General features: G+C 38.0%; 7 protein-coding genes and 4 non-coding genes across 18 annotated transcripts; 2 read left to right on the plus strand and 9 right to left on the minus strand.

Moving 5' to 3' along the window:
• Positions 1–11: 11 nt before the first annotated feature.
• LOC17876040 (pentatricopeptide repeat-containing protein At5g66631) lies at positions 12–2,648 on the minus strand. The gene is made up of 2 exons (XM_006279472.2): positions 315–2,648; positions 12–209 (listed from the first exon to the last, which is right to left on the minus strand). Exon 1 carries the CDS (start codon positions 2,520–2,522, stop codon positions 552–554), a length of 1,971 nt encoding a protein of 656 aa, XP_006279534.1. The 5' UTR covers positions 2,523–2,648; the 3' UTR covers positions 12–209; positions 315–551.
• Positions 2,649–2,743: 95 nt separating this feature from the next.
• Positions 2,744–6,629, minus strand: LOC17875777 (protein DA1-related 6). Of its 6 annotated transcripts, none has more exons than XM_023787672.1 (12): positions 6,452–6,629; positions 6,130–6,191; positions 5,675–5,760; positions 4,841–5,586; positions 4,627–4,759; positions 4,452–4,520; positions 4,274–4,372; positions 3,940–4,152; positions 3,788–3,850; positions 3,571–3,695; positions 3,425–3,483; positions 2,744–3,339 (listed from the first exon to the last, which is right to left on the minus strand). In XM_023787672.1, the coding sequence occupies exons 3-12, from the start codon at positions 5,714–5,716 to the stop codon at positions 3,020–3,022; spliced, it is 1,869 nt and encodes a 622-aa protein (XP_023643440.1). In that variant the 5' UTR covers positions 5,717–5,760; positions 6,130–6,191; positions 6,452–6,629; the 3' UTR covers positions 2,744–3,019. The 6 variants fall into 6 exon arrangements, with proteins under 6 accessions (XP_023643440.1, XP_023643450.1, XP_023643445.1 ...); XM_023787682.1 differs by having other exon boundaries at positions 6,095–6,191; XM_023787677.1 differs by having other exon boundaries at positions 6,446–6,629.
• A 1,511-nt stretch (positions 6,630–8,140) lies between these two features.
• Positions 8,141–8,630, plus strand: LOC17875990. The gene has a single exon (XM_006281316.2). The coding sequence runs from the start codon at positions 8,190–8,192 to the stop codon at positions 8,481–8,483; it is 294 nt and encodes a 97-aa protein (XP_006281378.1). The 5' UTR covers positions 8,141–8,189; the 3' UTR covers positions 8,484–8,630.
• A 2,439-nt stretch (positions 8,631–11,069) lies between these two features.
• On the plus strand, positions 11,070–14,932 carry LOC17874991. 2 transcript variants are annotated; one of them, XM_006280137.2, is made up of 10 exons: positions 11,070–11,662; positions 11,982–12,063; positions 12,463–12,534; positions 12,622–12,747; positions 12,845–13,638; positions 13,779–13,878; positions 13,970–14,029; positions 14,121–14,207; positions 14,291–14,416; positions 14,501–14,932. In XM_006280137.2, the coding sequence occupies exons 1-10, from the start codon at positions 11,586–11,588 to the stop codon at positions 14,801–14,803; spliced, it is 1,827 nt and encodes a 608-aa protein (XP_006280199.1). In that variant the 5' UTR covers positions 11,070–11,585; the 3' UTR covers positions 14,804–14,932. The 2 variants fall into 2 exon arrangements, with proteins under 2 accessions (XP_006280199.1, XP_023639191.1); XM_023783423.1 differs by lacking the exon at positions 11,070–11,662 and adding an exon at positions 11,721–11,799.
• A 692-nt stretch (positions 14,933–15,624) lies between these two features.
• On the minus strand, positions 15,625–16,467 carry LOC17876654 (STS14 protein). 2 transcript variants are annotated; one of them, XM_006279437.2, is made up of 2 exons: positions 16,377–16,467; positions 15,625–16,299 (listed from the first exon to the last, which is right to left on the minus strand). In XM_006279437.2, the coding sequence occupies exons 1-2, from the start codon at positions 16,391–16,393 to the stop codon at positions 15,723–15,725; spliced, it is 594 nt and encodes a 197-aa protein (XP_006279499.1). In that variant the 5' UTR covers positions 16,394–16,467; the 3' UTR covers positions 15,625–15,722. The 2 variants fall into 2 exon arrangements, with proteins under 2 accessions (XP_006279499.1, XP_006279500.1); XM_006279438.2 differs by having other exon boundaries at positions 16,446–16,460.
• A 717-nt stretch (positions 16,468–17,184) lies between these two features.
• Positions 17,185–18,040, minus strand: LOC17875473. Its single transcript, XM_006281185.2, has one exon. It carries the CDS (start codon positions 17,944–17,946, stop codon positions 17,476–17,478), a length of 471 nt encoding a protein of 156 aa, XP_006281247.1. The 5' UTR covers positions 17,947–18,040; the 3' UTR covers positions 17,185–17,475.
• Positions 18,041–20,519: 2,479 nt separating this feature from the next.
• LOC17875849 (oxygen-evolving enhancer protein 1-1, chloroplastic) lies at positions 20,520–22,164 on the minus strand. The gene is made up of 3 exons (XM_006280723.2): positions 21,866–22,164; positions 21,249–21,542; positions 20,520–21,152 (listed from the first exon to the last, which is right to left on the minus strand). Exons 1-3 carry the CDS (start codon positions 22,106–22,108, stop codon positions 20,691–20,693), a joined length of 999 nt encoding a protein of 332 aa, XP_006280785.1. The 5' UTR covers positions 22,109–22,164; the 3' UTR covers positions 20,520–20,690.
• A 218-nt stretch (positions 22,165–22,382) lies between these two features.
• On the minus strand, positions 22,383–22,456 carry TRNAI-AAU. Its single transcript has one exon. It is a non-coding gene; the product is annotated as a tRNA-Ile (tRNA).
• Positions 22,457–23,207: 751 nt separating this feature from the next.
• Positions 23,208–23,277, minus strand: LOC111829148. The gene has a single exon (XR_002832703.1). It is a non-coding gene; the product is annotated as a small nucleolar RNA Z105 (small nucleolar RNA).
• A 63-nt stretch (positions 23,278–23,340) lies between these two features.
• LOC111829116 lies at positions 23,341–23,429 on the minus strand. Its single transcript, XR_002832673.1, has one exon. It is a non-coding gene; the product is annotated as a small nucleolar RNA SNOR75 (small nucleolar RNA).
• Positions 23,430–23,515: 86 nt separating this feature from the next.
• LOC111829115 lies at positions 23,516–23,602 on the minus strand. The gene has a single exon (XR_002832672.1). It is a non-coding gene; the product is annotated as a small nucleolar RNA SNOR75 (small nucleolar RNA).
• Positions 23,603–24,098: the final 496 nt, after the last annotated feature.

Genomic DNA, 24,098 nt, shown 5'->3' on the forward strand with positions numbered 1-24,098 from the left:
GTCAACGTCAATTAATCAAAACTAATATAGCTGGCTTTTGTGCTTTTCAGCCTTCAACAATAAACAGCTACAAATGTTGTTTTTTTCCTATATGCTAGTGTGTGTGCTTTTTCACATTTTAATGCTACAATACTTTTCTTTCAGATATGATGATTGTTTTGCTCTTTGTTTATTTCGTACCTAATCCCTCGATATATCATCTTTGCAGCCTTTCAAAAAAGAAAAAAAAAAAGAAAAATCATTATTTTGTTGTTATTAAATTAAGTATGATCCTAGAACAACATTAAAAAGGATGGAGAGATGATTACACACACCCGTTCACGTGGTTCCCAGTTACCCACCCATAGCGAGAGAGTCCAAATACAGCCGAAACGCAACCATCAAAGATGGAAGAAACGAGAGCGCCAGAAGAGGGAAGCACGGTGTCGTATTTTTTTTGTTTGAAATTGAATGATGTGGTTGTGACCCTTCTTCTTCACCAGACCATACTCTATGGGCATTAAAACGATCATCGAGCCCAATAAAGACAAATCATAGAGAAAATGTTCTGTTTAACTCGAACCTTTCATAACAGAGTCGCGGTAGAGATTGTGGACTCGAGCGATGTCTTTAGAACCAATGGTCCACACATGACCCTTCAACGCCAAACGCAAAACGTTGCTATTCTCTATCTGGTTGCTCTCTTCAACCGCAGCCGCCTCTTTTCGCTTCTCTTCTCTCCACAAACTCTTAACAAGCAGCTCTTTTGTCTCTCTGTCTGGCATCAGATTAGACTCCTTCATGTCTTGGAACACTCTGTAAGCTAGCACTGATCTTTCGCATCTGCAATACGCTTGAACAAGAAGCTTCAACATGTAAGGATCAGGTTCAAGACCTATCTGTCTCACCATCGAGAAAAGTCTCTCAACTGTTTGAATCTCTCCCTGCAATGCAAAGTGATTCATTAAACCCGAGAACGTCTGTATATCAGGAGAAACTCCTGTCATAATCATATCTTCTAGCGTTTCTAAAGCTTCTGCGTTTCTCTTGCACTTTGTTAATGTTCTCAAGAGCGATGAGTACAACAGCATGAGTTTGAAATCCGATATTGAACCACATAGAGCTCTGTCTTGGCGGAAAACCTTGATGGCTGCGTCCGGTTTCTTTGAAATTCCGTATAGATCAATGATCAGCCTGATGGTGCTGAATGGTAATTTGATCCCTTCAATCCTCACTTTCGAGATGAGCTTATCCACCAGTTCAACTTGTCCGTTGCGTGCTAACATAGTCATCATTCTCTCAATCGTGTAGGCGTCGTGGGTGAATCCCGGTTGAATGGCCACCCAACAGAAGAAACTCCATGCTGTTTCAGGTGATCTGAAGTTTCTTAGCATCTTGCAGACCAATAGATTTGTCCAGACGAAGTTAGCTTCTTCCAAAGCAGTGACCACATCAGAGCTCCACTTCTTTAACGAGTTTGCTAAAGCCTTTGGGTCCAGCCATGGCTTCAACTTAACTCGAGCTTCATTAACATCATCATTCTGTTCATCTCCTTCGTCTTCGCTATCGCTGGGACTATCCATAGAATACAAAGAAATGTCCTTGATTCTCTCATCTGGCAACATTTCTCGTAAGAACTCCTCTGTTTCTTGTTCAAATCCAGCCTCCTTCATGCATTTCAGAGGCTCAAGCATGCGTCTACTTGGAAACTTCCCATCAGCTTTCATCGCAGCAAGCAGAGTCTTGACTACACCAAACCTTTGCGCATCAACAAAAGCTTCAACCAAAACCGAATAATGCTTCAGAGTCCGCGTAATCCTCATCAAAGGCAAGGTCTCGAAAACCTTCAAGGCTGCATCAAGATTGCCCAATTTCACAAGATGCTCAATCATAATCGTGAATGTTCTTGAATTCGGAAGCCCTCCTTCGTTGATCATCTGATCAAAAGTCAGCACAGCCTCAGAATCTTTGCCTAATCTCATGTAAGCCTGCATCACAATGTTATAGGACTCAGTGCAGCCTTTCTTCTCATCTCCTGAGCATCTATACTCGTCCCACGTCTTCAGAACCGAGTCGAAATCACCAGCAGTCGCGTACAGGTTCATGAGATTCATAAAGCTGAAATGAACTTGGCCGAACTTACCAGCATTGACAACTCCAATAAGAGAATTAAGCTCTGAAGATCGCTGAAACTTTGCAAGAACAGTAGCAAAGGCGTGAAGTGTCTCAGTCTGAAATGAAAAGCGAGGTTTTTTTTGCCTAAGAGTATTGAAGATAGACCAAGCAGAAGCCAGAGAAGGGGACGAGCGTAAAGCGTTCTTGACGACAAAGGAATCGAGAAGACGGTGGTTTAGAAGAGAGGTAAGCGTCGTGTCTGAGGTTGTGGAGCGGAGGCTGAGACGGATAGAGTCGATGAGGTTTGCTCGGCAAAGGTAGTGCTGGACTTGGTTAGGGAACGGGTCACGAGAAAATAATCGAATTTGATGCAGGATTATGTAGTTAAGAGGCTTGGCGACAGGGTTCGAGAAGATGAGAGAAAACATCTGGAATCACAGTGACACTCAAAATGTAGAAGGATTTAAAAGCCTGATATGCCTCTTTGAAGAAAATGTGGTTGGGGCAAATGATCGAACACCTGGTGTGCTTTATTGAAACAACACAAGAAAATGAATCAGATTTCCCCAAGTGCCAAAGAGGCACAGTTGTCTTGTCTGTAATTTGTATTAACGATTTCCGTTAAAGCGGAAACTTAAAAAGAAGAGACTTGAAGAAACGGTTTCTTTAAATTAAGCGGGAATAGATCCACCGCAAGAATTGAATCCAACGAGGAAATCCGAAAAGATCCTCAAAGGTTCCAACTTTACCGGAAAACGAAGAAGAAAGAAACAGTTTTACACACCAAAAAAAAACAAGGAAAAGCCTAAACGGGACGGCAACATGAAGTTTGGAAAACGTGCGTCTGTGTAGATATATATATGTGTGTATATGGTATGTATACGTGTAACGTGTCGACGTGGAGTAAATGGCTGATTCAAAGACTTTAACTCCGGCGAAGAATCTCTCTGAGTGTATCCGGGAGGTTGGAATTTGTCACCATCTCGTTAACTTTCCTGAACCCCTCACCGTACACTGGTGATTCATCTGTCTCTATCTGATGTTTGCAAAACTCCACCAGCTTCTTCTCGAAATCAGACCACTCCCCTTTCTTCGACGCACTAGCTGGAGGAGTGCGGGAAGAAGAAGAAGAAGAAGCTGCAGCTGCAGTAGCATCAACAGCGGCGTATCTCTCAGACTCCAACCACATGTGGCCTAACACTTGGCATATTCCTTCTTCCAAAACTTTGTTAAGATTTCTGTGTCCTGTTTCAAAAGCAAAAACACTTGAGACCTCTTCCGCAAGTTCTTTTGTGAACCTTAATATCTGGTTGTTTGACCAATTACTTACCATTGAGTCTAAGATAAGCATGCATCATCTCGTGAGCCAATATATATCCGGTTAGTAACCTGCGTTTGAACATAGCTTTTGATTGAGCATATTTCCCCCAAGAGAGTACACTGGTGGGAGATGAGGTGCAAGAGATGTAAAACTACCTTGGAAGTCCATATAGGATGAGAATTGCAGTGACCTCACACTCACGAACAACCCTTTGAGGTTCTGTAGCCATGCCTGTTAGTGTTAGCTTGTTGCCCGGCCCCCTGGTTGGCCCTTGTGAGACCTGTATATGTGGACCAGACCAGAGTTACAGTCGTCATAAACTCCAATTTACTTTTTATTCTAAAGTAAGAGTTATCCAATATAAACTCTTACACTATCGACAGTCTGCTCTTCAGACAGGCAAATACCTCTGGTTACCACCTCATACTGATAGGCCTGCTTATTTTGAAAGTTACAACACATATGAGTGGAAAGAGAGAGACAGAGATAGAAAGGGGAAAGTTTCAAATAAGAAAAGTACTCACAATTTTCTCTTCCTTCTCAGCTTTATTCAGCGCTTGTTTCTCCACCAAAAGAAAAGGAAATACTTTCTCAATTTTCATGTTTAAGCCTTCGAAGAAATCACGCATGTCAAAGTGTAAAGGCTGGCATTCATCAGAATCCATAACGGCAGAATCCATACATTCTAGGCATAGCAATCGACTATCACCAAGTGCTACATAGTTCGTTCCCATAGGCTGCAATGAAAGTTAGACAAGTATGCTTATAATTTCTTTCTATGTTTCGATATGGTCGTTGATTCTTCATCTTATATCAGTCCCCTTTGCCGTGTTTTGCTGTTCGAAAGGTAAAACTCACCTCTAACCTTTCGCAACTGCAACATTTGGGAGTTCCATCAGTCTCATGAGCAAGGCAGTATAATTCATTCCAGAACGGATGTTTACCAAACTCTCTAACCTGAAAGAAAATAAAATTATATTTACATTCACGCCTCAGCAAAAATAGTACCAATAGAGAATCCAATATTCGCATATACCTTCCCTTTGCAGATATAGCAGTACCGGTCATAACAGGATTTGTGAAAACTGCCTCTCGAGTTCGAAACCTAAGGAGTTATCAAGAATTTAAGTTTTGCATCCAGAAAAAGAAAGGAATAACTCAATGAGTATATTAAGATACCAAGTAATTTCAAAACGGAGTTGTTTACATACATAGTTTTTAACCTCCTGGATAGCAATTGGTTTGTCGCAAGCATGACAAATTAAACATTTAGGATGCCAAAGAACACCCAAAATATTCACAGATCTTCCATGTTCGATCACCAAGTCGCACCCACCACACATGCTACAAGTGAAACACACATAAACAGAGTATGACATATCTATACGTTGCAAGAAAGAACACAAGAGAGCTAGCAAAGCTTACCTAGAAGGAGAATTCACCTTTGGGAGGTTTCCATCATCGTTGGGTTGCTCTATTTGACCATTCCCCTTAAAACTCTCCCAAATAACCCGCTGTACATCTTCATCCACAGGACCTCTAGTGGAAATGTTGTTATTTTCTTCAAGTCGAGGAGGATAATCTACCATGTTTAGACTCTCCTGAACCATCAGAGCATGCTGTTTATCATTCTCCAGCTGATCATCTTCAAACTGCTTTCTTTTGCCTTTGTCCTTTAAAGTCTCTTTTACAGCCTTAGTAAGCTGCTTATCTACATCTGACAGAGCTCTAGGAGAAATACTTGTATTTTCTTTAATTAGAGTAGGAGACTCAACCATATTCAGACTCTCCTGAACCATCAGAGCATGCTGTTTATCATTCTCCAGCTGATCATCTTCGAACTGCTTTCTTTTGCCTAAGTTTCTTAAACTCTCCAGAACAGTCTTAGGAAGCTGCTCGTCTTCTTCGTCTCCCAATGCAGTTCTATTATTGATCTGCCTTTCTCTTTCCTCGTATAGAAGACCATTTGCTATCTGCGCATCCCTTTCAGACTCTCTGGTGCGCCTTCTTTCCTCTTCCTCCTCTTGTTGACGAAGTCGAGATGATTCCTCATAGGCCAACTTAAGCTGTTCATCCTCATGAGTGTCCAAAGAAAGCTGTTTAGCTTTTTGAATGTTAGCTTCATGCAGTGAAACTAGCATGACGTGATTAGTTTCGGCTTCAAAACGATCCTAGAGGTTTTCAGACGCCAAAAGTTAGAGATTAGAAAGGAAAAAGCAGGCACTTTAACAGAAGAAACAACCAAGCAGATCATATTACCTCAGAAGTGGAGGGTTTGAAGCAGCAGGGGAAGCACCGCATCTTCTAAAACCGACTTTGTCACCGATCTGGCCAACCTTTTTACCCTGCGAATGTTTATCATGATTGAGAAACCCAAGGATCAAGACAACAACACCAAAAGATTCACTTTTCCAAGCCAAACATCTCAATTTTACATCAAGCAAAGGCAAAATGCCACGACTTTAGTCAAATAAACGGGAAAAAAAACTAGGTTACGAAAGCTGAGAGCATAATTAGGAAACATATTAGCGACAATCTCGGCGAATTATGAGGAAATACATATTAGATACAGAACAAGACAAGACAAACACAACAACAAACTACCTGATACATAGTGCTTAGTATGAAACAGAAGAAAGAAGACTATGCCTACTACTAGTGGTTATAGCAAGAAACTACCTGAAACGACTAAAAACGGAACGTGATCTTCTAACCTGAGAGGACGAACAAGGCAAGGCAAAACCCAATAGTCGCCAAGAGCACGGCGGCACATGAGCTGAAAGAGGAATGCAGAAACCTTATAATGATGAGAAACTCGAGTTTTTCACATGGGGTTTTTTTTCTAAAAATTCCCAATTTTTTTGATGCAGACGCGGTTCTCTGAACGACACATTAATGATGGGTGAAGCTTTTAACCAAGGATATTCTAAAGCGAGCAGTCGAATTTAATAACTAACGATTCGACCAAATTGAGAGATCGGTTTAAAGTCAATACTTGTATTTAAAAAAAAAAAAAAAGAAAGTCAATACTTGTACCCAAACCCGTCGTGAGATGCTATCCAAGACGAAGGCCATGGCTTTTGGGTATCGTTGCAGCCCAAAGCGGTTTCGGTTTCGGTTTCTTTTCCTCATGTGGAAACTTCGCGACATCTTCCACGAGGGTTTCCAGAAGTTTCCACAGACCAAGCTACTGTGTGTGTGCTGTGTTGTTGAATTGGTCTTGCTTGAGACAAGGAAAGAAAGTAGTAGTAGGCGAGAAGAAGAAAGAGAAGAAACACACTCTTTTGTGGTCCAATCCAAACGACCAGCTGTTTTTGCAACACGTGCCCGTAACCTCATTTCTCAGTGGTATTTAAGTAATTTGCTTAAGTTTTTTGAGACGACTTTAATCAGAGTGGTTTCCCTCCTTACTAAAACGACGCCGTTTTCTCTACTATCAATAAAATTGTTTAATAAACTTGGGATGATTCATGATCAATAGAAGCTTAATTTTATGATAAAGGGTTAATCTTGGAGAAACGGCTATAGGGACTAATGAAAAATTAAGATAACGAAACTTGGAATGATATGTGAAATCATATTTTGGATATTGATATGAATAGCAAAATGCAATGTCTATTTTGGCATAATGGGTATTCATATCTATAGTTTTTTTTGACCAAGTCAAGCATTCCAATTAGACAAAAGTAGAATGCATGAAAAAATGATCTAAGCTTAGAAATTGTACACAAAAAAAGAACGGTGAAATAGGACATCAAAATTAGATACATATGAAAATAGAGACAAAAAAGAGCAACTGATACACAACTTGTTATGAGAAATACGAAAGGAGCTACATGATGGGACAAAACAAATTGAATGTATAGATAAAATAATGAAAAAGTTCACTTGGGTTGTCTGGAATTCCCCAGATTTGAGGCTAACATGTGGTGAAGTTCGCTATGAGAATTAAAATTTGTAGCTTTATGGTGGGAAAATGGGAATTATGTAAAGCTCTCTCTATTTTCATCATAAAACAAAATGACGCGGAGAAATATAGAAAAAAAAAGAGCAAGTGAAATTATGAATTAAAAAGGATAAAAAATACTGACCCAAAATCCGTCGTGTGGAGTGAATGAATACACTGATTCACTGAGTCAAAAGGTTGGAAGGCCATGGCTTTCTTTTTGCTAAACAAAAACTCTTTCCCCTTTTCTTTACTACTGTTGGAGAAGAGTTGAGTTTCCACAACTGGAGTCTTGGAGGGAGCGAATCAAGAAACACTGAGCAAAAGGAGTGACGCGTATGCACGCACATGGAGAAGAAATAAGACCATAAACACTTTTGCTTGTTTTGCCACGCCGCGCAACCACATTTCTCTCAGTGGCAATTCTCGTAAAATACAAGTAAGCTTGCTTTCGTGAAATTCCCAATATTGTTGGGTATAGAACAAATTGGGCCTAGGCCCATGTGGCATTATCAAATGTGTGTCGACGACGACTTTGACGTTTATTGCGCACAGTGACGTTTGGCTCTCACTCTTGATTAAAGTATTAAACCCCACATTTACACTTCCACGTGTATCAAACATTAAATAATAATTGAATTAAAACAATTATCTTGCGCTGTACCAACTAAACTACAAAAGTCGTATTAAAAACAGTGACTAATTCAATCTACAAAAGGGACAGTTTATATAAATTATATAATCATTTACTTGTTCAGCAGGCGACGATATATAAAAGGCTTAGACTGACTTGAGAGGATCGTCGACAAAAATATTCATCACAAAAAAATGATGATGAGAGATGTTCAAAACGCAAACAGAGTCCAGACGAGTGCAAACGACGTACCTTTTCAATCACCAGGAGATTACGTTAGATTCATAAGCCCAGAGGTTTACAGATCCAACAGACAAAAGTATCTCAGAAGCTACACGTTCAAAAGCTACGAGGATGAACAAATCTTGTCCGCCAAGAAACAGAGGAAGTGGTTCAAGAACAAGAAGGTGATGAAGAGGACGACTGAGTCACTTGGGAACTCGCTCAAGTCTTGTCTCAGGCTCTTATTCTCTTGCTTCCATGTCTGATTCGTATATATATGTGTGTACGACCATTTCCTTTTTCTTTTAATCGTATCTTCAGTATGTCCTTTGGAATAATTTCGAACTCCTTTGTATATGTTTAACCATATCGAATTCGAATGTTATACGTTCATATTTTGCAGGTCCATCAAATATCTATTTATCTTTTTTTTTGATTGCATAAACTTTCGAGAACTGACAGAAAGGAATGTTAGCTGTTCTGTTTCCTTGTCCTGGAAAAAACAAAAAAAAACACTCCAATTTGTTTATGAGTCCAACGAGAAAATTTTATGAACATTTGTTTTATCATAATTCATTAGTTAATTATGTGAGCCGGCACAGTCGAACTATCATAAACGTTCTTCAATATATCTAAAAGTCTTTATATTATTACAACGTATTTTAAATTTTAAAGAGTTGACTCATGTTTAATATATATACATACATTGCCAACGAAAATAACGAGAAGAAGAGAAATTAATATTCACAATCAACGTTGTTATTTAAATTAAAAAAAAAAAAAAAAGGACAGAAAGAGACGTGTACTGGTTGGTCCGTCGCGATCTATGAGTAGATAAATTGTACATATAGTGTGATAACTTATTAGGTTATTGAGAAATATAAAAGACATCATCAATGTAATGGTTTTTGGATTATAGTTTTCCTGTTAAATTATGAAATATATTTATAGGATTTTCTCTGTACAGAATTGAGTATCTTAGGCTTGAACTCTGACAATGGATTACATAAAAACCCAAAAGGCCTAGCAGCTAAAGCCCAATCAATAAAGGCTTTTTCTTACTTCAACAACGTTCATTTTTGTTATTTCTTCGGATAAACTGTACGTCCCACAAAATCTGATTTAGAGTTTTTAAAAGACAATGGGATTTATCTTGAATATATAGTAGGCTAAAAGATAAGACATCTCGGATATTGTGAATGTATGTCCGACGTTATTCAGAATTCGAGGCGATTAGTGAGTGGAATATATGAGCTCCAAAAAACAAGGTAGTAGTAGTATATGTTATGTTAGTATACCCATTACCAATACTCTCTTTTTTGTTTCTCACCATGAACTAATCATATACATACTCACGAAACTTAGCAATTGGAAAAATATATTCACATACATGCAAACCCCAAATATAATAAAATAAAAATAAAAATTTCAAAACAAACTACAATCGGATCGGGTACGTAACGTTGTAGTATTTTCTTTTTATTTTTCTAATAGTAACAGACTAGTTGAAACATGACGACAATATTAGAGAAGACATGGATTGTCCCACTACCTTTTTTTATGCATTGATCCTCGGAAGGAAGAAGTGAAGTAGTGAACACACACACACAGAAAAAAAATAAAGAAAAAGGAAAAAGAAAAAAACAAACTTTATATGGATGGATTCACATTTTCAATTTTATAAAATTTTCTCGTGTGGATGGATTCTTTGACAAAAGGAAGTCCACTTCTCACACACAAACAAATTCTCCGGACATGGCATTTGTCAATTTTTTCTCATATAGAGAGAATAGAAAGGGACATAGACAAGTCACAAGAACCCAAAAGCTATAAGCTCTATACAATCTATCTTTCCAAAAAATTTGATGTCTCCTTTTTTACTTTCATTTCTTTTGAGGTCTTGAGTGTTTTTTTTCTTTTCAATCTTGTCCTCTTCTATCTTCTTTATCTGTTGAGCGATTTTAAATTTGGAATTTTACTCACTTTTATTTCTTCTTTCTTTTCGCCTTTGCTGATAACCTTTTTTTACGAATCCTTTTTGATGTTACTCTATGTGTTGTGTTGGATGCATTCGACGACGTCCTTTGTTTCGGGTGCGATTTTATTTAATGTTAATGTAATGTTATAGCGGTGCGACTTTTCAGAAACACGATAATACTATATGGGTTCACGGGTTTACTACTGCACACCAACTGTTGGTTGAAATTGTCCCAGCGTACCAAGTACCATATTCATCTCCTCTGTTCTGGCTGCTGCTGCTGCTGCTGGCGTCTCTTTGATTACCATCTGGTAAATTTTACTTTATCAACTCAACCAAGTTTACTGGAACACAATTGATGATTCGATTGATCTTTTTTTTTGTAAGAAAATTATGAAGAAATAATAATGTTAATAAGATAGGAATAGGTTTTGGTGACTATGGGGCCATGTGATTCAAGATGAACTGTGTGTGGAGGAGTTAGAGGGACGGTCAACTACTCTGACTTGTTTGCCAATAAGCTGAATAAATCTATTAACCCTATTACTTACTTAATCAACTATTATTTCGTTTTCGTTTTCTCTACTTATGTTCTTTTTTTTCCTTGCTATAGTTGTTAAAACTCATGAAGATTGCAATAGAATTAGACCATCATCATCAACTCATCTATAGAAACAGAGAACATTATTCTCTCAACAAAAATAAGAATTTAAAAGAAAGAGAAAAGTTGGGTATTAATATTCTAATACCAATGCACATAATATATAGTATAGTTTAAGATTAGTTAATTTATAACTACTTAGTTTGGTGACCATAAACATTAAGCACCAATAGTAACTTTTTTATTTTCAAGCAAAAACACTATTGTCTATTTTTTAAGTTTGACAACCCTCAAGCTCTCTCCTTTTTTGGCCGATTTGGTTGAGAATCCGACGACGACTCGTGGGGTCGTGTACACATTGGTGACTGCTCTTTTGACACGAGTCGCCTCTCTTCTTCTCACTACCATTTCCATGAAACATGAGCTAAAAGGCTAACTCTTTTTTTTTTTTAGTTCTTCTTCTTCTTCAATTGAAACCCACTACACGCTTCTTTTGTCCATTTTTAATGTTAAAAGCTTCCTCCTTTATTGCTAAAAAGTTACAAGATTCGCAAGTTTACAGTTTCCCTTGGCCTCTTCTCACAGGTGAAGAAGAAGATTCACTTGCCTTTTTTTCTTCAAAAGTCCCCAACTTTTCAGTCCATCTCCCCCTTAAAGTTCAAGCTTTTTATGGGTTTCTAGCCGAGCAACTACTCTGGATTGGTGACACTAAGTTTTGCTACCATCTCTTGAAGCATTTACTGTAACTCTTTGGCTAAGGAGAAAAAGTCAGCTCCTTTGTGGTCATATATGGGATTTGCCGTAGGTGGTGGAGGTGGTAGAATGTTAGATTTGAGGATGGTCCAAAATCACAAGCGTTCAAAGAGGTATACTGTCTACTTTATTTGTTCGTTATTAACAACTACTTTATTTGTTTGTAGATTTCTCGAAATGTGTCACTGTTTGCTATTTATGGAATCACTTGCTGCTGGGATGGGTTAAGGCAACAACTGGGAATTTGAGAGTTATGGTTGCAAAATCACTCAGATCTTCTCTTGTTCGTTGTTAAATTACAACTTTTGTTGTTCTGACTCCTGAACAAGATAATGTGTTTGCTAAAACGCTTGGCTATGCTGGTGTAGTGGGTGAAGATTAAACGTTTAAATTTTTTGTCTGATACAATTTGGAAATGCTCTTTTTGCGCAGTGCTAGCTTTCCAGAAAAGAAAAGAGGTGAGGGAGATAAAACCTCTAACAGTTCTCATGAAGCCTCTCAACGAATCAAGCTGGTGAGTACGATCATCTCTTTTTGCTTTTGCTTACTGGTTAAAGTTGGGATAAAGTGTATTGGTATTTGTTAAAGAACAGCCTAACACGCTGAGACATGATTCTTGCCTTCTTGGATTTATCTTTATGTTTCTTTGACTAATAAGTATCTTTTTTTTTTCCCAAGCTGCTTTTTTCTTTTGCATCTTTTTTGTGAAAAGCCTTTACACAAACGTTTCGCTATACTTCTTTGTATCCTTCTTGTTTGTCTTATAGTTTTTTTTTTAAGGAATTTCCTTTCTGGTGTGAAATTTGTTAGAAACTAAATCTCTCTTATAAATGAAAGTGAGTACAAAGCTGTTTCTATTTCTTAGTAAACCTCTTCTGAGGATCGTTTATGGATTTTGTCTGACTTGGTTTAGGACATGGGTCGTTCAAATGAATCCAAGCATAATCAATATCATTCAAACACCGAAACTTCATTGAAGGAAGAGGTAATGTTTACAGTTTTTTAAACTTGGTTCATGTCCTTGTTCGGTTGGTTAGTTTCAATTACCTTATTCCTATGATTGGGATCACAGATTAGTCAGCTTGAGACTAGATTACAAGATCAGTTTATGGTTCGTTGTGCATTAGAGAAGGCGTTAGGTTATCGGACAGCCTCTTCGTACATATTGAGTGAAGCAAACAACATTCCCATGCCTAAGGTCAGTTTCTTACATTTTCCAAAACTGACTTATGTTTCTTTAGAAATGAGCTTTGTGCATTCTAATGATGCGTTTTTGGTTATTATTTTCTCTTCAGCCAGCTACTGATTTAATCAAAGACATTGCTGTTCTGGAGATGGAAGTTATACATTTAGAACAGTTTCTTCTTTCATTGTATAGAAAGGCCTTTGAGCAGCAAATCACTTCTGTATCCCCAAACTCCGAGAACAAGAGGCCAAAATCTCCTCCTGTAACAACCCCTAGAAGGCGTCTAGACTTTTCTGAAGATGATGAAACCACCTCAAAAACAGAGCAGCCTTCTCATCCTCTGCTTGATGATAATCAAGATCAATCACTGGAGATTCCTGCGGACCAGATGGACCCCAGTTTTCGTCGTAGCCACTCTCAACGTTCGGCATTTGAGTGTAGGAAAGCTTCTCCAGAAGATTCTTGGGGTAAAGCCATCCGCTCTAGTCACTCCCAACCACTATATGTGAAAAATGGAGAAACTCTAATCAGTCTAGCTGAACATCTTGGAACCCGAATATCGGATCATGTTCCAGAAACACCTAACAAATTATCTGAAGGAATGGTCAAGTGTATGTCAGAAATATACTGCAAGCTCGCAGAGCCGCCTTCTGTACTACATCGCGGGCTTTCATCTCCAAACTCGTCTCTTTCATCAAGTGCATTTTCGCCCTCAGACCAATTCGATACGTCAAGCCCTGGATTCGGAAACAGCTCCTCTTTTGATGTTCGGTTAGATAACTCTTTCCATGTAGAAGGAGAAAAGGACTTCAGTGGACCTTACATCAGCATTGTTGAAGTGCTTTGCATTTACAGAGACGCCAAAAAGGCCAGTGAGGTTGAAGATCTTCTGCAAGACTTCAAGTGAGTCACTTTTGCTTTTTGCTTAGAGGCTAAAGCTGGTCCTTTTAGACATTTAAGTTGTTACATATAGACTAGAATATGATTGGAAGTGAATTGGGATCTATTGATGCACAATCTTGAAAATGTTTAAACGTTTGCAGATCGCTCATCAGTAGATTGGAGGAAGTAGATCCAAGGAAGTTAAAACATGAAGAGAAACTAGCATTCTGGATAAATGTGCACAATGCACTTGTAATGCATGTAAAATCTCCTTCTTTCTAGAACCAATCTCGTTTTTTTTCCATCGCCTAGATTTTAGTTTCTTATCGAAATTTCTTTCAATCTCTTTTAGGCTTTTTTAGCTTATGGGATTCCACAGAACAATGTGAAGAGAGTCCTACTGCTACTCAAGGTAACGGACACCATCTCATGGAAGGAGAATAAACACAGTTGAACTATCAGTTTCTAGATTCTGAAATTATCAAGCTTTTGCATTTTTCCAGGCTGCGTATAACGTTGGTGGACACACAGTTAGTGCTGAAGCGATACAAAGTTCAATTCTTGGATGCAAAATGTCTCATCCTGGACAGGTACATAAAAGAAAACATGAAACTTTTCTCTTCAAAGCACAAAAGCTTGAAACTAAACATTGCCTTCTTTTCATTTCTCTTAGTGGCTTAGACTACTGTTTGCTTCGAGGAAATTCAAAGCAGGAGATGAAAGATTAGCTTACGCAATTGATCATCCGGAGCCTCTCATACATTTTGCACTTACTTCAGGCAGCCACTCCGATCCAGCGGTACTTACCATGGATCTGTGAAACACTTAAAAATCCTTTGATACTACAAAAGACTTGAGTCTCTACTTATTTGTGTCAAAACAGGTTCGTGTATATACACCAAAAAGAATCCAGCAAGAGCTCGAAACGTCGAAAGAAGAGTACATAAGAATGAACTTAAGCATACGCAAGCAGAGAATCGTATTGCCAAAGCTGGTGGAGACGTTTGCAAAAGACTCCGGTTTATGTCCGGCGGGTTTGACAGAGATGGTCAACCGGAGTATACCGGACACTTCAAGAAAATGTCTAAAGAGATGTCACTCTGGTAGTAAATCACGCAAACCAATTGATTGGATCCCTCACAGCTTTACATTTAGATATCTTATTCTTAGAGAAGCTGCCAAATGAAATCACTTCGACAAATTCATTCATTATAAGAAGAGAATGTGTGTGTATGTTATATATTAGTGTAAGATATCGCTGTCTATGCCCACCCCACTATCTGATTAATATTATGATAATGCTGTTCTCTCTCGATGATTGGATCTTGTCTCCTCCTCACAGTTACTTGGCATTTTCAATAATTTATATGTAATTCTCCACAGCTTAACATCATCAATCAGATCACAGCACAATATTATTCGTTCTATACAATTCCAAAACTGAAACTGGCAAAAAAAAACACTCATTAAAACTACTTTTTATTCCATGATATTATGAATCCAGCCAATTGTGCTACTAAGGCGTTTGGCCAATAATGTATGAAGATGTATTTTTATTTGATGTCTTATAAAGTAAATGTATGAAGATGTGGCAATGTGATTGCATTTCTAATACATTCAAAATTAACAGTAAGAAAATCTATGTTTAATTGCATTAATTTTTGTAATCTATATTTAGATTAGATTCATGTAAGTTTTATTATATGTCCTAACTTTTGGGACTTCAGTTTAGATATTCATATTTACGTTCTTTTGTTGAACATATTACATATCTAAGTTATCAGTTACATTCTTATAATTATTCACAAAGGTTCTTATAATTAACTTAGTTTCCTTTATTCACAAAGATTCGTGATTAAGAAGAGCAATGGTTGGATCTTGTCTCCTCACAGTTACTTACATTTTCAATAATTAATATATATATTTTTTTTTCTTTTTTTTGTCATCAATAATTAATATCTAATTCACCACAGCCTAACATCATCAATCGGCGCATAATCTTCAATATATTAAAAATATTCCAAAACTGAAATTGGCAAAAAAGAGCACATTTATACTAATTTATTAATTTGAAGTTTGATGATGATGAATAGATGATTCAAGTGCTAGTATGGCTTTTGGCCAATAATATTTCCCGGAGGGTTATAAAAACAAATGGTTAAAACCGTTGACTCTTTAGCACACGTGGCTTGAGCACAGCCGAGCTCTTTAGAGTTCCTCCACACGACTTGTTTATAGACCCCGCACGTATGGTTTGCAGCGCACGTGTCTGACTTGTAATTGTAGAAAGGTTTCTCCTTCACCCAAGTCTCCACCGCAAGCGAAGGTGGCACGGCCAGTCCCTTACCCCAAAGCTGGTTCGCGCCGTATTTCCCAGGATTAAGGCTCGCGAACTCACACTTCTTCTGATTCCTCTGGTAACGAGCCAGCCTATTCGCCGCAGCTTCCAGCGTCCGGCTCCAAACCAGTGGCGGAACACCGACCATGGCTCTGGCCTTGTTGTGCGCATCAAGGAAATCTTTGGCCGCCGCTGAGATCGCCGGAGGTGGAGGAGGAGTAGTAGGAACGGTTTGTTTTGGTTTCAGTTTAGCCGCGGGAGAGACGGCTGTGACGGAGATAGCAAGAAGTGCCACGAGGATGATGATGCGATGGGTTAAAGCCATTCTTTGGTTTATTCGCAGCCTGAAAAAAGATCAGTATTCATTCAGCTTATTATATAGTCCGTAACATTATATAAAGAAATGTAACAAAAACTATACGTTAAAGGGGAGATCATTAGAGATGCATAATAAGATAGGGATTAGTGGAAGGAGACAAAATAATAATACAAAGTAGGAAGAGAGGATCATAGCACGTGAATGTGTGTGTGTGATTGATTGATCTACTCAAGTTGTCTGTGTTGCATGTGAGGGACAGATACCCAAACGATATTTAATTTATTTAGTTCTTGTTGTTGCTTTCAGGCCCATTAATACTTATAGGGCCAATATGGGTCCAGTCCCCTTTGCCTCGTATTTTTTTTGCCGAACTAAATTATTGTTGTTTGTCCTAACTCGTAACATCTAATCAAAGAATAATCCAATCATGTCTATGATGATATCTCAGTGACTGTTTCCTTTTGTATTAATATTGGGTTCGCATATGTGGTGCAAATGCAATCCCGACCAAAGAAAATGTCAAGAAAAATAAAAAGGATTTTCACCTTTTAGTGGCAGCAAAGAATTTGAATTGTTGTTGTCTTTAATTATAGTTTTTTTTTTTGACTCGGTCGTTTTTGTTGTCACATTGTATTGTATATTTGCTAATATTTGCCGGATGCAGGAGATATGTATCAGATGTGATAAATATGCAGGAAGAGAAGTGAGAATGGACCACAACTAAAATACAACTTCATCAAAGCAATATATCTTTTGTCATTAATTAATCCTTATCTTGTTTCTTTGAATTTAGAAAGAAAACAATTCGTTCGGTATGTCTTTACATATATGGCACATAGAGATGTTCTTTATCTATCTATCTGGTTCAGTTTCGGTTCAATTCATAAACATCGATAAGAAAAGTGGAACATTACGCATGAAAAGATGAATATTAATTCATCATATTATACACATACGAAATTGCATTGTTATTAAGATTGGAATCACATCAATGGAATCTAGCTATATCATCCTCGATCGTTCCCATTTCTTAACTTTAAGCAATAAAAAAAAGGATCGATTAATTGGATAAATTTGTTTTCTCCAATTAAAAAAAAAAAAAAAAAAAGTCAAAAGCATATCTATAATTACAGTTTATACGTCGTTGGTCGAATTTTTTTCCTGAAAAATAACTAAAAAAATTGACCCTAGCAAGCAGCTACTACTCGGCGATCGTGCTCAAGTTAGCCGTAAATCGCCTCTTCCCTTTCCCGCAACCTCTTCCTCCACCACCGTTCGTCTTCACTCCGGCGATGTTTCTCCTTTGGTAAGTTTTTTCCGAAACCGATACATCTCCGTCGCCGGAAACCCAACCGACTCCGCCGCTCTTGGTCAACGCGGAACTAGCTTTAACAGCCAAGGCCGCCATTTCCTCCGCCCTTAACGGATGGTTGAGCCACGTTAGAGGTAAAACGAAGTAAAGCTGTCCTGACCGGAGCTCCTCGTTGCCGGAGACAGCTGAGACGGCGTCGTCGAAATCCATTTCGTCGGAGTTACAGACGAAGCAGGTAGGATTCTTCTGCAAAATCTGCCAAACTTTGACCGGAGATGAGAACTCTTGTAAAGTACCGTCGAGCAGTATAAGCTTCGCTGAATCGCTCCTCAAAGATTCACGTGAAACGCACGCTCCCATTTTTTTTATCTCTTGGTTTGTTTTGACTTTAAAAACGTTTTTTAACTCGTGAGTTTAGCAAGAGAGAGATGCTTCAGATGCAGTTTGTGTTGTGTGTTTTGTGAGTTGTGAATATGAAAGAGACGACCTTGTGAGGAGTTTATATATACCAAGGGAAGCAGTAGAAGAAGACAGCATCGAGAATCTAAGTCCACGTCGGATGTGTCGTGTAGTGATAACAACTAAACATGACAGCTATCTCGATATATTTTTAAAAATTATTATTGTCAAAAAAGAACCATAACGTTGAGAACGGGAAAGAAGGAGAGGGAACGTGGCGGAGAATGAGAGAGGAAGGAGCATAGGTGGGTGAAGGAGGAAGGGACCACGTGGCAGACAGAGGCAGGACCGGCAAGCAGACAAGATTGAGTTGGCCGGAGGTTTAGCGTCACCGGTGGGTTAGATCTCACGTGAAGACAATAGAGACTTCTCTGAGCCCTACCTCTGACGATATCATGTGTGATTATAGATTCTTTTTTTGGACGGACCCTTTTGGTAGATACAAGAGTCACCTACCTTCATTTTTTTATTACTACTTTCTCTTACAAAGTTTTGATTTTTGCATGAATGTGGCATTTATTATGAAAATCTCCAACATTATTGAGTCTCTCTAATACTTGTATATTTCTATGTTGAACTTGGACGGTATGGAAATAGCTGTATAGAATTCTAAAGGTTTGTATTTTGTGTTTACGAGATATTATAAGCTTACTTTAGTGATCTCATTCAGACTTATTAGTTGAAGCGTATCGTCTTTCTTTTTGAGCTAACTAAAAATGTGGACTTATCACACTTTAAAATAAATATAACATTTGCTCTATTATTAAAGCTTTATAAAGTATACTATATACGTAAAATATCTTCTTCTTTTGGTTTTGGTCGACAAGTTAAATATCTAATTTCCCTACCACTTTATATACTTTCTGATTATATTACATCATATAATAGAGTAGCTCAAAGTCTCCAACCAATTATTTTTACTCAAAAAGAAATATCTTTTCATAAACTTTTTTTTGTTTGTTTGTTTGCTTCCTTAGGTTTTTATGGGACTTGAATGAGCCACGTCTCCGGACATGTCTAATTTATGGATGTCATATTTTGTTAACTATTTAAACCTCTGTGCGATGTTTATAGCTTTTGCTTTTTCTTTGACATCAAGTCTCAAACTCGTCCCAAGTTTCTATAACCATTAATTATAGTATTTGGTAATATAAAAACTTTGTTCGTCAGGTCTGGTGGATATTAATCTGCCACGGTAATGACAAAACACAAATAAGGCCAAACAATAGTTATTCCATGAGGTGAAACTAGGCAATAATACAATTTTGCTTACGACGATTAGTTGAATACCCATTTATTATATGTCACGAGGCATAGTTTTGTTGCTATTTGAAGTTAATATTCTTGTTTTGGTAATTCATTCGGAATTCTTTGTCACTGTCTTAATATTCTTTTTTTTTAATGAAACTGATCGGACGTTATCCGTTAAAATCGAATTTAATTTGATACAAAACAATAGCGATTTTGGATTATAAGAACGAAACATGGTGATTAGTTGGCACTAACATGTACACGCTTATATAATCTACTCTAATGTTACATGATCTATAAAATTTTGGCCGAGTGAATGTAAGATTTGTACTCAAAATACATTGCGATGAATCCGATCTCTCTAATGTATAAATAAAAAAACAGAATTATATATGTCCCCAAGAAGATAAAAAATAACGTAAGCAAATTATACTAATGTAGATGACAGTGTGGTTTAATCGTTTGTTACTTAAGAGAGAATCTGTCTGCGATCTGTAGTTGTTATGTGCTGTGTCCCACGCCAACGTAATTGTCTGTGTTCTTTCATGTTTCGAGATGCAAGACCAAACACAGACCATTCTATTTAATTTTATAACTAGTTTAAACACTGTTTTGTTTATTAGTATATTCACACCCCATGCACATTAATTACAGCTTAATGAGCAACATGATTACACTAAATTATTCTCATGAGATATTCAACATTCTTAATTCCAACTTGCTATTCGCCCATTAAAATAGATATATATATCTATAATATATCACACAGAAGTGCCATACAATCCAGGGATTGTATAATATTTGTTTATCATCAAATTGAGTTTTATCTATCTACACAGAAGATGAGCTTTAATTGTAAAACTTCTATATTTTCAAACTGGAGTTCCAAAGAAAAAAAACACATGAATACAACTTTTCCAACCGACTGAATTTTACGATTTGACTATCAATAAGAAAGCCCATCATGTTTGGGACTGATGCTAACATGATTTAAGGCCCAAACATTGTATAATGTAGACTTTATTAACGCCCCATCGGATATATATCATACTCAGCCTTGTTCTGCTATAAAAAGCTCATCATCAATTCATCATCACCTTCAAAAACAGACTCATCTCAAACTGTTGCTTCACAACTTTCCTTTCCAATATACTCTTAAAACCAGACCCCTTTTTTTGTTTGCAACGAACAATTTATGCTTTTTTCGCATCATAGACCATAAAGATTAAAATTGGTACTGACTTTAGGATGAAGGACATGGATATACAGAAAATTCAAGAGGATCTTTAGGCATGTGCATTTTTTTTTTTATAAGAGAGATAAACGAAGAAAGCATCAAAAGATGTTGTCGATCATTATCATCAAACACAATCAACAGATATATAAAAACATGATCACTCAAGTTGACCGTACCACACCCCTTGGATCTTCACATCCTTTGGTACCTTAGCACCCAAGTCAGTATCTGACGGCTGAAGACTCTCGAACACTCCGATCACCTCTCCTGTCTCCGGCTTGCTCTTCGTCACTTTCAGAGTGATCTCTCCAACCGAAGCTGCTGTGTTCTTCACGTTCTCCTTTACTAGTTCCTCCTCGTCTCCCCTGCCTCCAGCTGGCAATGCCACAGCGTTGTCATATCCTGTGGATCCACCACGGCCCTTTGGGTCCAAGAAGGAAGAACCACGGTACGATGGAACCAAGAATTTCCCGGTGAAGCTGTCTGGTTTGCCTGAGGCGTCCAGCTGTTTGACTGTGAAGAGGAATGGCACACGCTCGCCTCCTGGGAGCTGAACAGTAACTGCAGCGTAGTCGATTCCATCTTCTTCCTTGAAGTTGACGCTTCCGTCTGAAGCAACCTACTCGAAACAAATAAAAGAGACGATCAATCACAAATCGTAACCCTGAGCACACAGTTTCTTGCGGTATAAACAAAGACGCAACAAAAATGAAACCTCGAAGGGTCCTTCGATCTCGTCAAGGGTGTAGGTGAGACGGGTCATGAGCTTCGTGTTCTGGAACTCAGGAGGTGCGTTCTTGCTCACGCTCTCTGCCTTGACAGTGAATGAAGTAGGCTCGAAGCAGAACTTCTTGCCAGCGTACTTTCCGGGCTTGAATGAGAATGTCTCAGAGCCACCGTCGATAGTTGGGCACTGGTTAGCGGTTCCAGTTCCTTTCACTTCCATGTATGTCTTGCTCTGAATCTCATCGTAGGTCAGTCTCTTCGGAGCTCCCTCTGCACTTGCTCCCTGCATTACAGGAGAAACATACAGCTTTTAAGTCAAGTGATCCAACAAGACTGAGTCGAAGATTACAAGAACTGGAATAGCGGTTTCTCGTTCTACTACGCTAATCCGAATCAGTTATTGGTTTAGGTGTTCTGCTCCGTTTTCAGTTTAATATAAATTAATGTATACATAGTAATGCAAATCAGAGTTATGCTATATGAAACACAAAAGAAAATTCTTCCCAGTTACTCAATTCCTCTCTGTTTCTTGATTAGTCTATAGTTCATAATGATCTTTATCGAAGAATCTGTGAGAGAGGAGAGTAGGTGATTCGAGAAAGTTACCGAGACAACGAGAGCAGAGGTGGCAAGAGCGAATCCGGCAATTTTTACAGCGTCGGAGCATTTTCCGGCCAAGTCCTTGAAGTCAGACTGGAAGGAGCAAGTGAGGCGAGCAGAAGAAGTTTCTAGCCCGAAAGATTTGCCGACGGTCTGAGTGGACCGGAGGTGAGCACTGCCGCGAGAAGGAGCGGTGGAGATCTTCGCCGACTGGAGGAATGTGGCGGCGGATTGGAGAGAGGCTGCCATGGCCACAAAGTGTCTCAGATGGTTTTTGAGATTTTGTTTTGTGATCCAAAGCTGTGAGCAAAGTAAAGACTAAAGAGTAATAATCAGAAGGCTGAGATAAGATTGGGATAAGGCGAGGATTTTGATTGGTTTGCTTCGTGGGAATCGGAGTGTCTGGTTTTATTTGTTGCCACGTGTCGGAATATGAAGTGGAGATATGGATACTGTCTCAGTCAGGGATGCTGACGTGGAATATATAACATGATATAAAAAATGGTTGTGAAAAAATAAAAGATGGCCCATGCAGGTTTCGAACCTGCGACCTTCGCGTTATTAGCACGACGCTCTAACCAACTGAGCTAATGGGCCGTTGATGCACATATTAGTAGAGTAAGTAAGTTTTCTCAAAACAAGTTTTACTTTAGAAGGCTTCAAAATAGATACAAATGGCTAAAGCCCACTAGTTAGTTCTTTCATTCGTTTTGTCGTCCATAGTCCAGAATCCAGATGATCTTCAACTAAACGTATACGTTTGGTCCACATATATAGGCTAACATCAAGGATCCTTTAATTTAATTAGGGCCTGAATCGAATTGAATAGAATATGAGAATCACACTTCATCTGTTCATCATCATATGTAAAGGTTGCATCATACGGTAGGTGTTGTATCAGCATTTGAGGTTGAATGTAGATTATCATACTCATCCAAAGACACACATGGGTCATTGGTCACAGTTAGCTTTCAACATTGGTTATATATTTACTATTAAGAACAAGTTCTGACACCGTAGAACCAGTCTTTAGGTAAAATATTTCTTTTGAGGTTCACAAGTTTAGTGTATTTAGTGTATTTCGTTGTGTCACACTTTTACATTGTCAAAATGGTTAATCTGAGTTATGAGCAATACTAGTTAAGCTGATTTGGTCCTGATTGGTTGACATAAGTATACGTAGTCTTTCTTTTAGAGTCTTCGTAGTGGAATAATATCTCCAGCTTAGACTCTCATCATAGAGAATCAGAATTTAGTCTCTTCGAAAATTAGATAGATTGGTAAAATGAGAATTTCAGAATACTAATTAAATCACTTGCTCTGCAAATATAAATAAGGCAGAAGGCACTCAGAATGAGTAGGAGGTATAGATTCATCAAAATGAATCAGATGACAATAAACAATCCTCATTGTGCCTTTTTTACTTCTTCTTAAATCATTTTTTTTTAAATGAAAACAAAGTAAGGAGTTGTAAAAAGGATTTCTCTCAGACAAATGCCTCGTTTTGTCCCCATGATTTTATGAATGGATTTCATCGGACTCGTCATCTATTTGTTCTTCATCACAGAGAAAGCCTTTTTATTTTCTAAATCTAAAACAAAGAAAAAGAGAAAGAGCAAATCCTAATAATACTAGCTAGAAAGAAATAAAGCAAAACCCTCTCAGACAAATGCCTCGTTTGTCCCCACGATTTAATGAATGGATTTCATCGGACTCGTCATCTATTCTTCTTCATCACTGAGGATTTTATTTTCTTCAAACGATAAAAAAGTTTCTTAGCTCTAAGAACAAAAATCGAATAGCCAATACCGATTAAGACGAAACTAAACGATAAACAAGTAAGAAGAAGGGACAAAGGACAAATAACTAAATCTACCAAAACCGAGGAAATTTGCAGCAAGAGAGAGAGAGAGATTAAGATTTTCTTAAGGAACTCGAATTGTACTCAATGCTTTGGCTTTGGCGGAAGCCAATCTATTTTATAGCCAAAAAAAAAAAAGAAGAAGAAGAGAAGTAGGGTTTTTAGAAAAGGAACTCTCCTTTAGTAAAACGACATGAAGTCCTACTCTAAATAAATCTGAACAGCGAGTAGTCTCTAACTCTTTCCATTTAAACGGGGGGAGCCTTAACTTTTGAAACAATCTCTCCAGAGCAATTTGTTAACCTCACCGACTGAAACCCATACTTGCGGCCCAGTTTCAGATAGTTGATAATTGGGCCTTGTGTACATGTCATCGTC

This window comes from Capsella rubella, unplaced genomic scaffold (genome assembly GCF_000375325.1).
Source record: "Capsella rubella cultivar Monte Gargano unplaced genomic scaffold, Caprub1_0 scaffold_8, whole genome shotgun sequence".
Lineage (NCBI taxonomy): Eukaryota > Viridiplantae > Streptophyta > Magnoliopsida > Brassicales > Brassicaceae > Capsella > Capsella rubella.

Excerpts from the sequence above, each read along its gene's own strand:
- LOC17876040 (XM_006279472.2), bottom strand. The coding sequence starts at position 2,522 with ATGTTTTCTCTCATCTTCTCGAACCCTGTCGCCAAGCCTCTTAACTAC.
- LOC17875777 (XM_023787686.1), bottom strand. The coding sequence starts at position 5,716 with ATGCGGTGCTTCCCCTGCTGCTTCAAACCCTCCACTTCTGAG. Across the intron at positions 5,587-5,674 it reads TCAAACCCTCCACTTCTGAG|GATCGTTTTGAAGCCGAAAC; the intron begins GTAATATGATCT and ends GAAAACCTCTAG. Across the intron at positions 4,521-4,626 it reads TCCAGGAGGTTAAAAACTAT|GTTTCGAACTCGAGAGGCAG; the intron begins GTATGTAAACAA and ends ATAACTCCTTAG.
- LOC17875990 (XM_006281316.2), top strand. The coding sequence starts at position 8,190 with ATGATGATGAGAGATGTTCAAAACGCAAACAGAGTCCAGACGAGTGCA.
- LOC17874991 (XM_006280137.2), top strand. The coding sequence starts at position 11,586 with ATGGGATTTGCCGTAGGTGGTGGAGGTGGTAGAATGTTAGATTTGAGG. Across the intron at positions 12,064-12,462 it reads CCTCTCAACGAATCAAGCTG|GACATGGGTCGTTCAAATGA; the intron begins GTGAGTACGATC and ends GACTTGGTTTAG. Across the intron at positions 14,417-14,500 it reads GCAGCCACTCCGATCCAGCG|GTTCGTGTATATACACCAAA; the intron begins GTACTTACCATG and ends GTGTCAAAACAG.
- LOC17875473 (XM_006281185.2), bottom strand. The coding sequence starts at position 17,946 with ATGGGAGCGTGCGTTTCACGTGAATCTTTGAGGAGCGATTCAGCGAAG.
- LOC17875849 (XM_006280723.2), bottom strand. The coding sequence starts at position 22,108 with ATGGCAGCCTCTCTCCAATCCGCCGCCACATTCCTCCAGTCGGCGAAG. Across the intron at positions 21,543-21,865 it reads CCTCTGCTCTCGTTGTCTCG|GGAGCAAGTGCAGAGGGAGC; the intron begins GTAACTTTCTCG and ends CCTGTAATGCAG. Across the intron at positions 21,153-21,248 it reads AGATCGAAGGACCCTTCGAG|GTTGCTTCAGACGGAAGCGT; the intron begins GTTTCATTTTTG and ends TGTTTCGAGTAG.